At 35.6% G+C, this 13243-nt stretch overlaps 1 protein-coding gene across 1 annotated transcript in view; it reads right to left on the reverse strand.

Annotated features, from left to right (window-relative positions):
- Positions 1-13243, reverse strand: part of LOC106052031 (uncharacterized) — a 67553-nt gene that overhangs the window by 8601 nt on the left and 45709 nt on the right. Inside the window, exons 3-7 of the mRNA XM_056035373.1 lie at positions 5251-5318; positions 4371-4433; positions 3703-3833; positions 1805-1856; positions 270-338 (exon numbers count right to left, since the gene is read on the reverse strand). Coding sequence (XP_055891348.1) covers positions 270-338; positions 1805-1856; positions 3703-3833; positions 4371-4433; positions 5251-5318 — 383 coding nt within the window. The remainder of the gene's footprint in view (positions 1-269; positions 339-1804; positions 1857-3702; positions 3834-4370; positions 4434-5250; positions 5319-13243) is intronic.

Below are 13243 nucleotides of genomic sequence, written 5' to 3' on the forward strand. Positions count from 1 at the left end.
AATCTCACAGCAATATTAAATTACAAAATTTAAAAATATATTTAAAACATTTTTGACAATATAAGCAACAACAAAAATTATATTTTTTTTATGAATCAACACTGGAACTCAATATATATATAACAAAATACCTTAATTCTGTGAGATATTATATATCCCACTTCTACTATTGAATTAAAAATACATGTACTAAGAAAACACATAGAAATGTATATTTTCCTTAGCCTGAAGCATTTAACAACGTTAGAAAAAGAAGCTGTTCTACAGACCTCACAATGGTAGCAATCCACGTGGAAATCTTTATCCATGGAGACAACCCTTACAGTTTCTTCTGTCCCCTGATACAAACAGAAAAAGAAAAATTAAAAATATGGATTCGAAAAGTTCAAGATTCAAATAAACAAACATTATTTCCAGCAATATTCAAAATGTTTTTGACAGTTGATGATGTTAGTCAAGATTTGGATTGAAAATTTCTGTAAGAATCATGTGTAAAAAGTACCTCTTTAAAAAATTTTTTTTCCACTTATAGGGAAGATGATGTAAAGTTCACCTGTTTCTATGGCCAAGTTAACAAGGTGGTCCCGTGGCCAGCCAAGACAAACCACCTTTACTTTCCCCAACCTTAGCAAGGTACCTTTTAGAGTAGGGTAGTCCGAAAAATTCCGGAATTAAATATTAGCCTTAACCAGGATTCAAACCTGGGACCTTTCATTTCAGAAGACAAGCACTTACCACTTAGCCACCATGCCCCATAGAATCATGTGTAGCCTTGCAAAATTATTTTACTGCTTAAATTTCCTACAAATTACATTTTCTATAAGCTCAAAATCTGAGTTCAAAGACTGCTTAAACTCAAAGTCTGACTGTTTAGTTCAAAGACTGTTTAAACTCAAAGTCTGAATGTAGAGTTCAAAGACTGTTTCAAACTTTTTCAGAATGTTCTAAAAGGATTTCTCTCTTTCATTAAGGAAAAATATAATGATACTAAAAAATGTCAATGATACTAAAAAAAATATAATGATACTAAAAAATGTCAATGATACTAAAAAAATGTCAATGATACTAAAAAAATGACAATGATACTAAAAAATATAATGATACTAAAAATGTCAATGATACTAAAAATGTCAATGATACTAAAAAATATAATGATACTAAAATATAATGATACTAAAAATGTCAATGATACTAAAAAAATGTCAATGATACTTTAAAAATGTCAATGATACTTTAAAAATGTCAATGATACTAAAAAAAATGTCAATGATACTAAAAATGTTAATGATACTAAAAAATATAATGATACTAAAATATAATGATACTAAAAATGTCAATGATACTAAAAAAAATTGTCAATGATACTTTAAAAATGTCAATGATACTTTAAAAATGTCAATGATACTAAAAAATGTCAATGATACTAAAAATGTTAATGATACTAAAAAAATGTCAATGATACTAAAAAATGTCAATGATACTAAAAAAATATAATGATACTAAAAAAATGTCCATGATACTAAAAATGTCAATGATACTAAAAAATGATACTAAAAATGTCAATGATACTAAAAATAGAATGATGCTAAAAAATGTCAATGATACTAAAAAAATATAATGATACTAAAAAAATGTCAATGATACTAAAAAAATATAATGATAGTAAAAAAATGTCAATGATTTTAACAATGTAAAACTAAAATTTAATACGGCAACAATGCAATGTAAAAAAAAAAAAAAGATCGGAATCTAAAACTTGATCTTTAAAGTCTAGATGAAGAGTGGGGCTGTACAATCTACTTACATCAACTGGGGTTATAGCTTGACCACACGCTGCACACTTTGGAGCATATACTCTGAAATAAAACAAGCACACATTGACTTCTTCTTTTATTAACTTTTAAAAAAAATAATTCATAAAACCAAAATCAAAATCTTAACAAAAAATTCGTCTTCAAGTTTAAAATGTGTTAAAGAATTTTTGTTACATCTATGCATTATTCACATAATTTCCTGGCCTGTTTGGTGACATAGGTGCATTATCTGCACAGTAGCAGGGTTTCTTAGGGACCCTAAGCTATGGCTTTCATTACTATAGGCTAATCCAGCACTAATAAAGCATAAAAATTGACTGGAAAATGTTACACTAAACAAAATCCAACAGATTAATTTTCTGGATGATTTGTTACAGCAATAATTGCGAGCTACGTGCATGTATTTATGAATGGCTTATAAAATTAGGCACTTATTTTAACCTGAAAAGGTAAAAGAAAAAAAAATAGTTTCTGAATTCTTGTTTCATAGGTCTTCAAGAAAGTAAGCAACATTTCCGTAAGACACAACAATAAATTGCCTAATTAAAAATAAGAAATATTATTATTATTATAGCTTTTATATAGCGCTACTTTCATGCTTATAGCATGCTCAGAGAGCTTTTGGTCCAATCTCTTTTGTGGACCAGTGGGGGGAGGGGGTATCTAGGAGTTGGTTTTCCGTGCTGCCTTTATGCACTCAGTAAACACAACTCTGCCCGAGTCAGGTGTCGAACCTCGAGCCCCCTTCTAGGTAGCCAAGCCAAGTTCAAGCACACTTGGCCTCTCGACCACGCTGAAGTGTTACGTTTTTGTGAGATATATTTTGTATTGAAAGTTAATGTTAGTTTGTACATTAGATTAATAGCATGCTCTCTTCTGGTGCATCCTTAAATTCCTGTGTAAAACTCCAAAGCTACAGAGAATTTTCTAAATTCTATAGTGATCAGTCAAAACAGAACTAAATGTTATGAGCTCTATTTTACCTGTTGTAGTCAACCCAAAACTAAATGTTATTGAGTTTTAAGTTACCTGAGGTAGTCAGCCCAAAACTTAATGTTATGGAGATCAAAGTTACCTGTGGTAGTCAATCCAAAACTTAACTCTTTCTCTCCGTAATTATTTACCACATTCTGGTGGAATCAACGCTGGTATCGTCAGTTAGGAGAGAAAGAGTTAATGTTATGGAGTTCTAAGTTACCTGTGGTAGTCAGCCCAAAACTTAATGTTATGGAGTTCTAAGTTACCTGTGGTAGTCAGCCCAAAACTTAATGTTATGGAGTTCTAAGTTACCTGTGGTAGTCAGCTCAAAACTTAATGTTATGGAGTTCTAAGTTACCTGTGGTAGTCAGCCCAAAACTTAATGTTATGGAGTTCTAAGTTACCTGTGGTAGTCAGCCCAAAACTTAATGTTATGGAGTTCTAAGTTACCTGTGGTAGTCAGCTCAAAACTTAATGTTATGGAGTTCTAAGTTACCTGTGGTAGTCAGCTCAAAACTTAATGTTATGGAGTTCTAAGTTACCTGTGGTAGTCAGCCCAAAACTTAATGTTATGGAGTTCTAAGTTACCTGTGGTAGTCAGCCCAAAACTTAATGTTATGGAGTTCTAAGTTACCTGTGGTAGTCAGCCCAAAACTTAATGTTATGGAGTTCTAAGTTACCTGTGGTAGTCAGCTCAAAACTTAATGTTATGGAGTTCTAAGTTACCTGTGGTAGTCAGCTCAAAACTTAATGTTATGGAGTTCTAAGTTACCTGTGGTAGTCAGCCCAAAACTTAATGTTATGGAGTTCTAAGTTACCTGTGGTAGTCAGCCCAAAACTTAATGTTATGGAGTTCTAAGTTACCTGTGGTAGTCAGCCCAAAACTTAATGTTATGGAGTTCTAAGTTACCTGTGGTAGTCAGTCACACAGTAGATTTTGTTGTCAACATCTATTGTAAAAGGGACACCATCCAAGCACTCATTGCAGACATAACAGCGAAAACAGCCAGGGTGGTAAGATTTTCCCATAGCCTGAAGAATCTGATAAAGTAGTTAAAAGTAGAAATTATTCAAATAACTCAAGAAGTTCATTAGTATTTGTTATCAATAAAGATATTTCCTATCTTGAGAAGCTTTTTATAGCATATAGCAATTATATATATATATATTAGAAACCAAAAAAATAACAAGAATTCAAAATATTTATAAAGTCAGTTGTAAACAATTAGGGAGGATGGGGCATATATATAAAGACTAGGGCAAAGAAATTTAGACCTACTCTTAATCAAACTAGATCAGATTCAGACAACTCATACATAATAGTTATTGAACCTTTAAGTCCTTGTTTGTGTACAATTACATAGACCATGAGAGTGATCAAAACAAAAAGAGTTTCATTTTTAACAACTCCTGTTGACTTCTGACACCAATTGTAATAATGTGATCCTTCTTAACAAATCATATTCCTATCAGTCCTCTTCATTTTCATTGCCATTCAATGTTGCAGACAGATGTAGCTATCATATATCCTTAAATGAAATTGTTTCTTATGTAAGAATTTATCCGCCAAGTACTTACCATTTCCATGATGAGGTGACCGCAGACAACACACTTCTCAGCTGTTTGTTGGAAACCAGAATACTTTGAAGTAGAAAACAAAAAATTCATGTGAGGAACAGAATGGTTAAAAAAAAAACATTCACATGCCTCAAGAACTAAATTGACAGACAAAGGGACATGAAGACAAAACAAATACTCCTTCTTACAAAACAGGAGAGAGACAATAAACAAACTAATAAACACACTGACACAGTGAGAGAGAGACAGACAGAAAGAGACAGACGCAGACAGACAAAGAGAAAAAGAGAATGAGCGAGAGAAAGAGAGAGAAAAAGGAAAGAAAAAGAACGAAAGAGACAATGAGAGAGAGAGAAATAAAGAGATAAAGAAAGATATAAAAAAAAGAGAGAAAGAAAGAGAGAGACATATAGAGAATAAGAGTAAGGGAGAAAGAGATAGAATGCGAGAAAGAGAGAAAGGAAAAGAGAGGGAAAGATTTTTAAAAAAAATAAAAAGAGAGTGAGAAAGAGAGACAGACAGACAGAAATATGTCTAGTACTTACAGAAACAGAAAGAGATACAAATGAGGGAGAAAGACAGAAAGAAAGAGAAAAAGAACAATTAAAGGGAGAGAAATAGCGAGAAAGAAATAGAATGAGAGAGAGAAAGAAAAAGAGATAGACAGTGAGAATAAGAGGGAAAGTGAGAGAAAGAAAGAACGATAGAAAAATGAAAGAAAAGAGAAAGAGAGAAAGAAAGAGAGAACAAGAGAAAGGAAACGAGAAAGAGAGGGAAGGGAGAAATAAAGAGAGAAAGGAAAAGTGAGAGAGAGGAAGACAGAAAAGAGCATGAGAGAGAGAAAAGGACAGACAGAGGTATGTTTAGTAGTTAGACTCACCAGATAATCTTCCTCACAATAGACACGCCCATGGACATTATAAAAAGCTTTCCCTCGCAATGTTCGACCTGCAATGAAACAAAACCAAAAAAAGTTGAACTCAAGTCTGGGTTTATACATCCGTTTGTTTTTCAACAAACTGTGTTGATTACCTCACTAATACAGGACGCTTACTGACAACGTGCGATCAAGTTCAATGTCAGCATTTAAGCAAAAAAAAAAAAAAATCTCAAGGAATTTATCGGACCTTCAACTGTTCGACACATTTAGTATTGTTTGTAGGCCTACACTTTTTAACTTGGTGATGGGGGCCGTCAAGGCCGGCCATAAGTAGACCCCCTCCCTCCCCTCCAGAGAAAGCTACAACACACTTTAGACAGTTACAGAGGGGGGGTGGGGGTCTAATACTCTCAAGAATGTCTCATCAAACAGAAAGTTGTTTTTTTTTTCTTTCTGCTGATTCTCAACAACGCAAGTCCAAAAGTAGTGAAGAAATACTGGTGGAGTCTTTGGGGATACCAGCATAGTCTAGTTGATGTCACCCTTATAGTTATTCAGGTTATACAGATCAATCTATCAGGCTACAGATATATCTATCAGGTTGCAGGTCTTTCGGGCTACAAGTCTGTCAGGCTACAGGTCTATCAGGCTATAGTTCTATCTAACAGTTTCAGGTCTAGATCTATCTATCAGGCTAAAGAAATATCTATCAGGTTGGTCTATCTATCAGGTTGGTCTGTTGGTCTATCTATCAGGCAACAGGTCTATCTAACAAGTCATTTAATTCATGAGCTGTGAATCCAGAGACTGAAATTCAACGGTCATAGAAACATTGGCGCTGGGTGTTAACTTTATTTCGTTCGATGTTCATAAGTCACGTCTGCCGCTTTGCAGTTCTAGATTATTAAGTACAGGGGCACAACGGAGGGTCTCTCGGATGCCGCCAAATAAATAAATAATAAAGCCAAAAAATAATTCCATATGATATGGCCTATAAAATACAAATTCTTACAAGTGCTCCTTTTTCCCTACTATTGCGATTAGAGCATGGATTGGATTGTCTGAATCAGCCAGGAAAACCAACAACTTGGCAGAGTTTAAGTCATTGATTAACATGTATGACTAGATTAACAAAAGTATAAGCAAATGAACCCAATTATTTTCACTTTTGAAGGTACGTCTGTATTCTGTAATTCATAACTTCTGACAATATACGCTATTTCAAATCTTATTATCGATTACTTTGTGCTGATCTACATATGACGTCACATCACGTCTGCATGATATTTTGAAAATAAGATTACAATCTTAAGGTCGCCTGATAATTGGAAAGGAAGTTGATACCTGTCAGTAACTTAGTTGGTGGGGCTATAGAGATGATCGGTGACTGTAATCACAACAACAACAAAAAAAAAAAAACACACACTCTAATAACACATGTTACAGAATTACTGACGTAGTAATACCGCTCACATGGCGGCTGTCACAAAGGCTGCAACAATACTAACATCAGCGCTGTCGAAGGCTAGGGTCAACAGACGGCAGCATTCAATGACCCTAGTCTCTCTAAACTGTTGTGTCAACGAACTTAGGAGCTACAGATGCAGGCAACTATTTGACAAGTGTGACAACCAGGGCCCTCTGACAGATGGCCAGTGACTACTAGTGACTGCAGTGACACGGAGCCTGACACAGGTGGCGCTATCAGCTGGGTAACTAGGGGTTAAGTCACGTGTCACGAAGTAACTTGAACCAAAACTTATGTATGGAATTGGCCCTCTCAAACCCTGGCTATTCCCAGTCCTGGATTTACATATAGGTAAAAAAAAAAAAAAAAAAAAAAAAAAAAGCTATACTTGCCTTGCCCCTCCCCAATATTGTTTTGTATAAAAAAAAAAACAAAGGAAAATATTGCCTTATGTTGAATACAAGGGGCCCCATATCTCAAATAGCTTAAGGCAATGATGCCCAAAAAAAAAAACGGCCCGCGGGCCAAATCCGGCCCGCGACGTGGTTCCATCCGGCCCGCCGAAATGTCTAAGTAAAAAAGTGTAAAAATCCGCTTACCCCTCCCCCCTAAAATTGAAAAATATCTCTTTACCTACGCTAGGGTCCTCAATTTTTCTCCGATTGATTGGTACCATGACCTTTAACATTTGTGTGTTTATGAAATGGGACACTTGATGTAGAATCTACCCCCCCCCCCACCCCAAAAGAGAAAGGACCTTTATTTCTATGTGGAACATGATAATAAGCCAACTTATTTGATTAGTAAATAAAGTGTGGCTGTTTTAAAGAAGAACAACAAATAAACGGCATTATAAAACAAATTTGACGTCATTCTTGGCATGAGTCGCGAATTAAAACATTGTTAAACTTCGTCAAGACATTGGAAGATTAATGAGAATTTATGAAAATGAGTCGTTGGTCATAATTTTAGTAGAGAAATGAAACCGTTTTCTGACGCATGAAAAAATGAATGTGAGTACTACAATAACTAGATCCATGGATTTCTAATCAAATAGTTTAGGGCCAATTTCATTTCGTTTTTATACCATTTCGTTTATGTGGCCCGCGACACCAGTGTCGGGAATAAAAATGGCCCGAAGGTCGATTTATGTTGGGCATCACTGGCTTAAAGGCCATATCAAGTCTAAATCGAGTCCTGGCTCTCGCTGTGTCCGAGGGCGGCATTGCTGCAGACCCGCCACGTCACCAGAAGATTTCTCAGGGAACACTGTTAAAGCGACTACATTAAATTTTGTTTCCCACTTAGGAAGCTCGACCCTGGCAGTGCCAGAGAATGAATATTAGTTCGTGTTTATAATAATAATAACCAAAATAGATCCAATTTCGATCAAGGTCCGACTTTTTTTTTAGTCGCGTTATCCGCCCCTGAAATACTAACGTGTCTATCCAAAGCAAACGTCCAACACTTTAAAAAAAAAAATCGCTGTGCTCAAAATGTCAACACACTTATCACAACAAAAAAAAAACATAGGCGACTATTGTAGCACAAAGGCCCCAAAAGGCATATCTCCTTGAACTTTCACCTCCACACAAACTCTGCTGCCAACTCGACACCCCCCCCCCTCGCCTCCCCATGTTACCAGTCGTTCAACCCTTAAATCTTTTAACCAGGTATAATTTTTAAGGCATGAGTCATAAATTCCATTTTTATTTAGAACTTACTAAGTGCCCCAGTGGTTAGTTACCCCCCCCCCCCTTCCCATTTTCTTCGTTCTCTGTTGTTTTTTTTTTCTAAACACATTTTCCTTTCTTGCAGACGACATTACCCTTAGCCCGAGTACTATCGGGTATTCCCGATTCCCGAACCGTAGTGTCTCTAGTAGAGGTGACACGCTTGTACAGTACAAGAAACTCGAAAAGTCCTTTAAGATGGAAATGTGTGATCTCGTTTTATTTTGTTGTGGAGAATTTTGGTGACGCGATCACACGGTGACTCGTGATTTAGCATTTGAATCTTAACTCTTTCTCTCCATAATTATTTACCACATTCTGGTGGAATCAACGTTGGTATCGTCAGTTAGGGTAGAAAGAGTTAAAACCTTACGAAGAGATTCATAAGATATGGGGGACGAAAAACATAAAAAAAGCTTTCTGTGAGGAGCCGATCGCCCCATTAACAGTTACAAAAAGCTTGTCTTTATCAACGCCACTGTATTCCCGGCCCCTGTAAAAGTCCCCAGGTTTCCCGTCTCCCTAAGACCTTGAACAGAGACATCAAGTTTTGTGGGAATCTACTTAATAGAGATGGCTTTTAGAATGAAATTACATTACGTCGTGCGGGTAGCCTTGAGGCTACAGGAGCTATCAATCAACACTATGGCAGCAGAAGTGAGTTTCAAAGTGTTATTCCCCTTTGTAAAAAAAATAATACACTCAACTTTTGGTTTTGACTGTTTACAATTTATTTAAAGTTCTTTCGGATTTTCTGTTCAGGTTTTGTTAATTGCCGATTACCTTGGAGAAACAATGATTAGGATTATTGATATTTTATTTTAATGATCACGAGACCACACCAGGAAGACATGTTTTAACTTTTTTTTTTAAAACAAAGCTTATATTAAGCGTACTTGTATCAATGAGTTTGGATCAATCATGTAACTAAATTTGTGATAGATCTAGACCAGGGGTTCTCAACCTGTGGGTCGCGACCCCCTTGGGGGTCGATTGACCATTTGCCATGGGTCGCCTAAGACCATCGAAAATATTGGATTAGTATTGTCTATACTCTTCTATTGCTGTGTGTGTGGGGGTGGGGTGGTAGCGGCAGAGTGGGAAATTGTAAAAAGGGGTCGCCGAGCTTTAAAGGTTGAGAACCGCTGATCTAGACTATCAATATATAAAAAAGATAAAGGAACGACCTGAATTCGAACTTCTGAGCTAAAGCCTTCTCAGGCTGCTCAAGGCCAACACGGTAACCGCTCTGCTAGCGAAGATGTCTATGAACATGGAAGATTGTAGAGTTATTTGTTTTCATTTCATGTTTGTGTTCGCTAAGCCTAAGACGGCAGCCTAATATAAAGGGGGGACTAATTCAACTTATATCACCCCTTCAGTCAAGAACTATTTCATTCCCTTGTTTGAGATACCAAACAAAGTAATTTATTACCAATAGTTAATTAACTAATTGTTGTTGTTTTAATTGATTGTTGTGTTGTCAGGTAACAGAAATAATACTGCGAAGTTCCAGTTTGATCCAAGATTGGGTGTCTGAGAAATAACGCGTACAAACTTTTGCCCGGACAGACAGACAGACAGAGTGAGCTGATATAAACTTTGTAAAACTTAGATGTTAGGTTAACAAAACATTAACACGATCTTTTATCAAATAAATTATGAATTTTTAAATTATTTTTTTAGCCTTTCTTGTATTCTTATCTTATAAATTACCGACGTTACTTCAAAAGAGAAGATAATTACTTTCTATACTAATCAACGTGTCAATCTTGTCATGCATGTTAATTTGATACTAAAACTCTGCTAAGTCATTGGTTCTCCTGGCTGATTCAGACAACCAATTAAATGCTCTAATTGCACTTCGGAAAAAGGAGCACTTGTACGAGTTTGTCCAAGCATATGGAATAAGAAATGTGCCTTTATCTTTAGCTCTTTCTGTGTATTTTATTAAGCTCTGTTGTAGTATTGTAATCAGTCAGTTATCCAGCACTAATTTTTTTTTTGAAGTGAAATGTTTTGAGTATTTGTAGGCCTATATTCTCTCCCTTGAACTACTTCCGAATCCTCTCCCTTTTCTCAGAGTTTCGTCCTTTCGCTTTGTGAAACATAATTTTGATCATTCCTTTTATTTGTGTTTATTTATTAGTGAAACAAAAATATATATCTTTGGATATTTTTTATGTTATTTATTTCATTGACCTAACAGTGATAAGGTCTACGTTATTTGAGAGCGCGCCAAGGAGAAATATATCGTCTGCAAAAAAAAAAAAAAAAAAAAGGAAAAAAAAAGTCCTTGTAATTACAACAAATTTTCGATCACGATCATAAAAGCAGACTTAGTCTTACGGAACAAAGAGCACAGACGAAGACCATTTGTATTTAAACCTATGTCATACTGGCATCAGAGGCGTAGCTACGGTGGGGGGAGTGGGGGAGAGAATTTGAAAATCCCCCGGGCCTCACTTGAGAGGGGGGCGAATGAGTGTTTTTTTTAATTAAAATATGAAATATTACGCAAAAAATGCAGAGCCCCCCCCCCCCAAGAGCAAATTACTAGTTACGCCACTGATTGGCATTGTAACCACCCCCAGGATGCTCTCGTGTTAGCAGATCTTAGTACCAGAATTCTTCATCGCACTGACCTACGAAAACAGGCTGCTACAAATACTCTTTCACGGTCATTTTATAATAACAATTCTTATATTGCACAGTTAGGTGATCGTTGAAAGTACTTATAGAGCCTACAAATGATACGTGACCATTAGGTCACCCGCGTTGTTGTTTTTTCCTTGGATATGCCACTACGTGCTCCAATGCCTCGGTGAATTAAAAACTATCCCCACCACCCCCCCACCACAACTCCCCCATGTACGCACAATCAGCGTGTATGACGGACGAGAAAGGTGAGTCAGCCTTAGAAGCACTTGAGTCTGTAGTCACTTGGCCACAAAACAGGATACGGTCTGACACGTAGCAGCCACAGGTGAACTGGGTACCGACATAGTCACACGTTTGGAGTCAGAGCTTCGAGAGTAAAGAGACTTGTCACATTCACCTTTACAGTCCACTTTTACAATTTTACTTTACGTTGATTAACTTTACAGTTCAATTTAAGCTGGTCAACTTTACATTTTCATTGACCAACTTTACAGTTCAATTTACGCTGGTTAACTTTACACTTTAATTTACGTTGACCAACTTTACAGTTCAATTTACGCTGGTCAACTTTACATTTTAATTTAGGCTGATCAACTTTAAAATTCACTTTACACAAATCCACTTTAAATCAACTGATCAACTTTACAGTTCACTTCATGTTGATCAACTTTTTGGTTCAAAACTTTTTCAGATTAGTTTATCATTTTGGCTCTCATGTTTATGTTTGTAATGTTATCACAGCTCCTTGAGCCTACATTTTGTTTGTGTTAACAGCGCTTTCTAAAAAAAAAATTATTATTATTAAAATTATTATTTATTATTATTATGTTACGCTGATCAACTTTGCAGTTCAATTTACGCTGACCAACTTTACATTTTAATTTACGCTGATCAACTTTGCAGTTCAATTTACGCTGACCAACTTTACATTTTAATTTACGCTGACCAACTTTACAGTTCAATTTACGCTGACCAACTTTACATTTTAATTTACGCTGACCAACTTTACAGTTCAATTTACGCTGACCAACTTTACATTTTAATTTACGCTGATCAACTTTGCAGTTCAATTTACGCTGACCAACTTTACATTTTAATTTACGCTGACCAACTTTACAGTTCAATTTACGCTGACCAACTTTACATTTTAATTTACGCTGACCAACTTTACATTTTAATTTACGCTGACCAACTTTACAGTTCAATTTACGCTGACCAAATTTACATTTTAATTTACGCTGACCAACTTTACAGTTCAATTTACGCTGACCAACTTCACATTTTAATTTACGCTGATCAACTTTGCAGTTCAATTTACGCTGACCAACTTTACATTTTAATTTACGCTGACCAACTTTACAGTTCAATTTACGCTGACCAACTTTACATTTTAATTTACGCTGACCAACTTTACATTTTAATTTACGCTGACCAACTTTACAGTTCAATTTACGCTGACCAACTTTACATTTTAATTTACGCTGACCAACTTTACAGTTCAATTTACGCTGACCAACTTCACATTTTAATTTACGCTGATCAACTTTGCAGTTCAATTTACGCTGACCAACTTTACATTTTAATTTACGCTGACCAACTTTACAGTTCAATTTACGCTGACCAACTTTACATTTTAATTTACGCTGACCAACTTTACAGTTCAATTTACGCTGACCAACTTTACATTTTAATTTACGCTGATCAACTTTGCAGTTCAATTTACGCTGACCAACTTTACATTTGAATTTACGCTGACCAACTTTACAGTTCAATTTACGCTGACCAACTTTACATTTTAATTTACGCTGACCAACTTTACATTTTAATTTACGCTGACCAACTTTACAGTTCAATTTACGCTGACCAACTTTACATTTTAATTTACGCTGACCAACTTTACAGTTCAATTTACGCTGACCAACTTTACATTTTAATTTACGCTGATCAACTTTGCAGTTCAATTTACGCTGACCAACTTTACATTTTAATTTACGCTGACCAACTTTACAGTTCAATTTACGCTGACCAACTTTACATTTTAATTTACGCTGACCAACTTTACATTTTAATTTACGCTGACCAACTTTACAGTTCAATTTACGCTGACCAACTTTACATTTTAATTTACGCT

This window comes from Biomphalaria glabrata, chromosome 7, assembly GCF_947242115.1.
Source record: "Biomphalaria glabrata chromosome 7, xgBioGlab47.1, whole genome shotgun sequence".
NCBI classification, from domain to species: domain Eukaryota; kingdom Metazoa; phylum Mollusca; class Gastropoda; family Planorbidae; genus Biomphalaria; species Biomphalaria glabrata.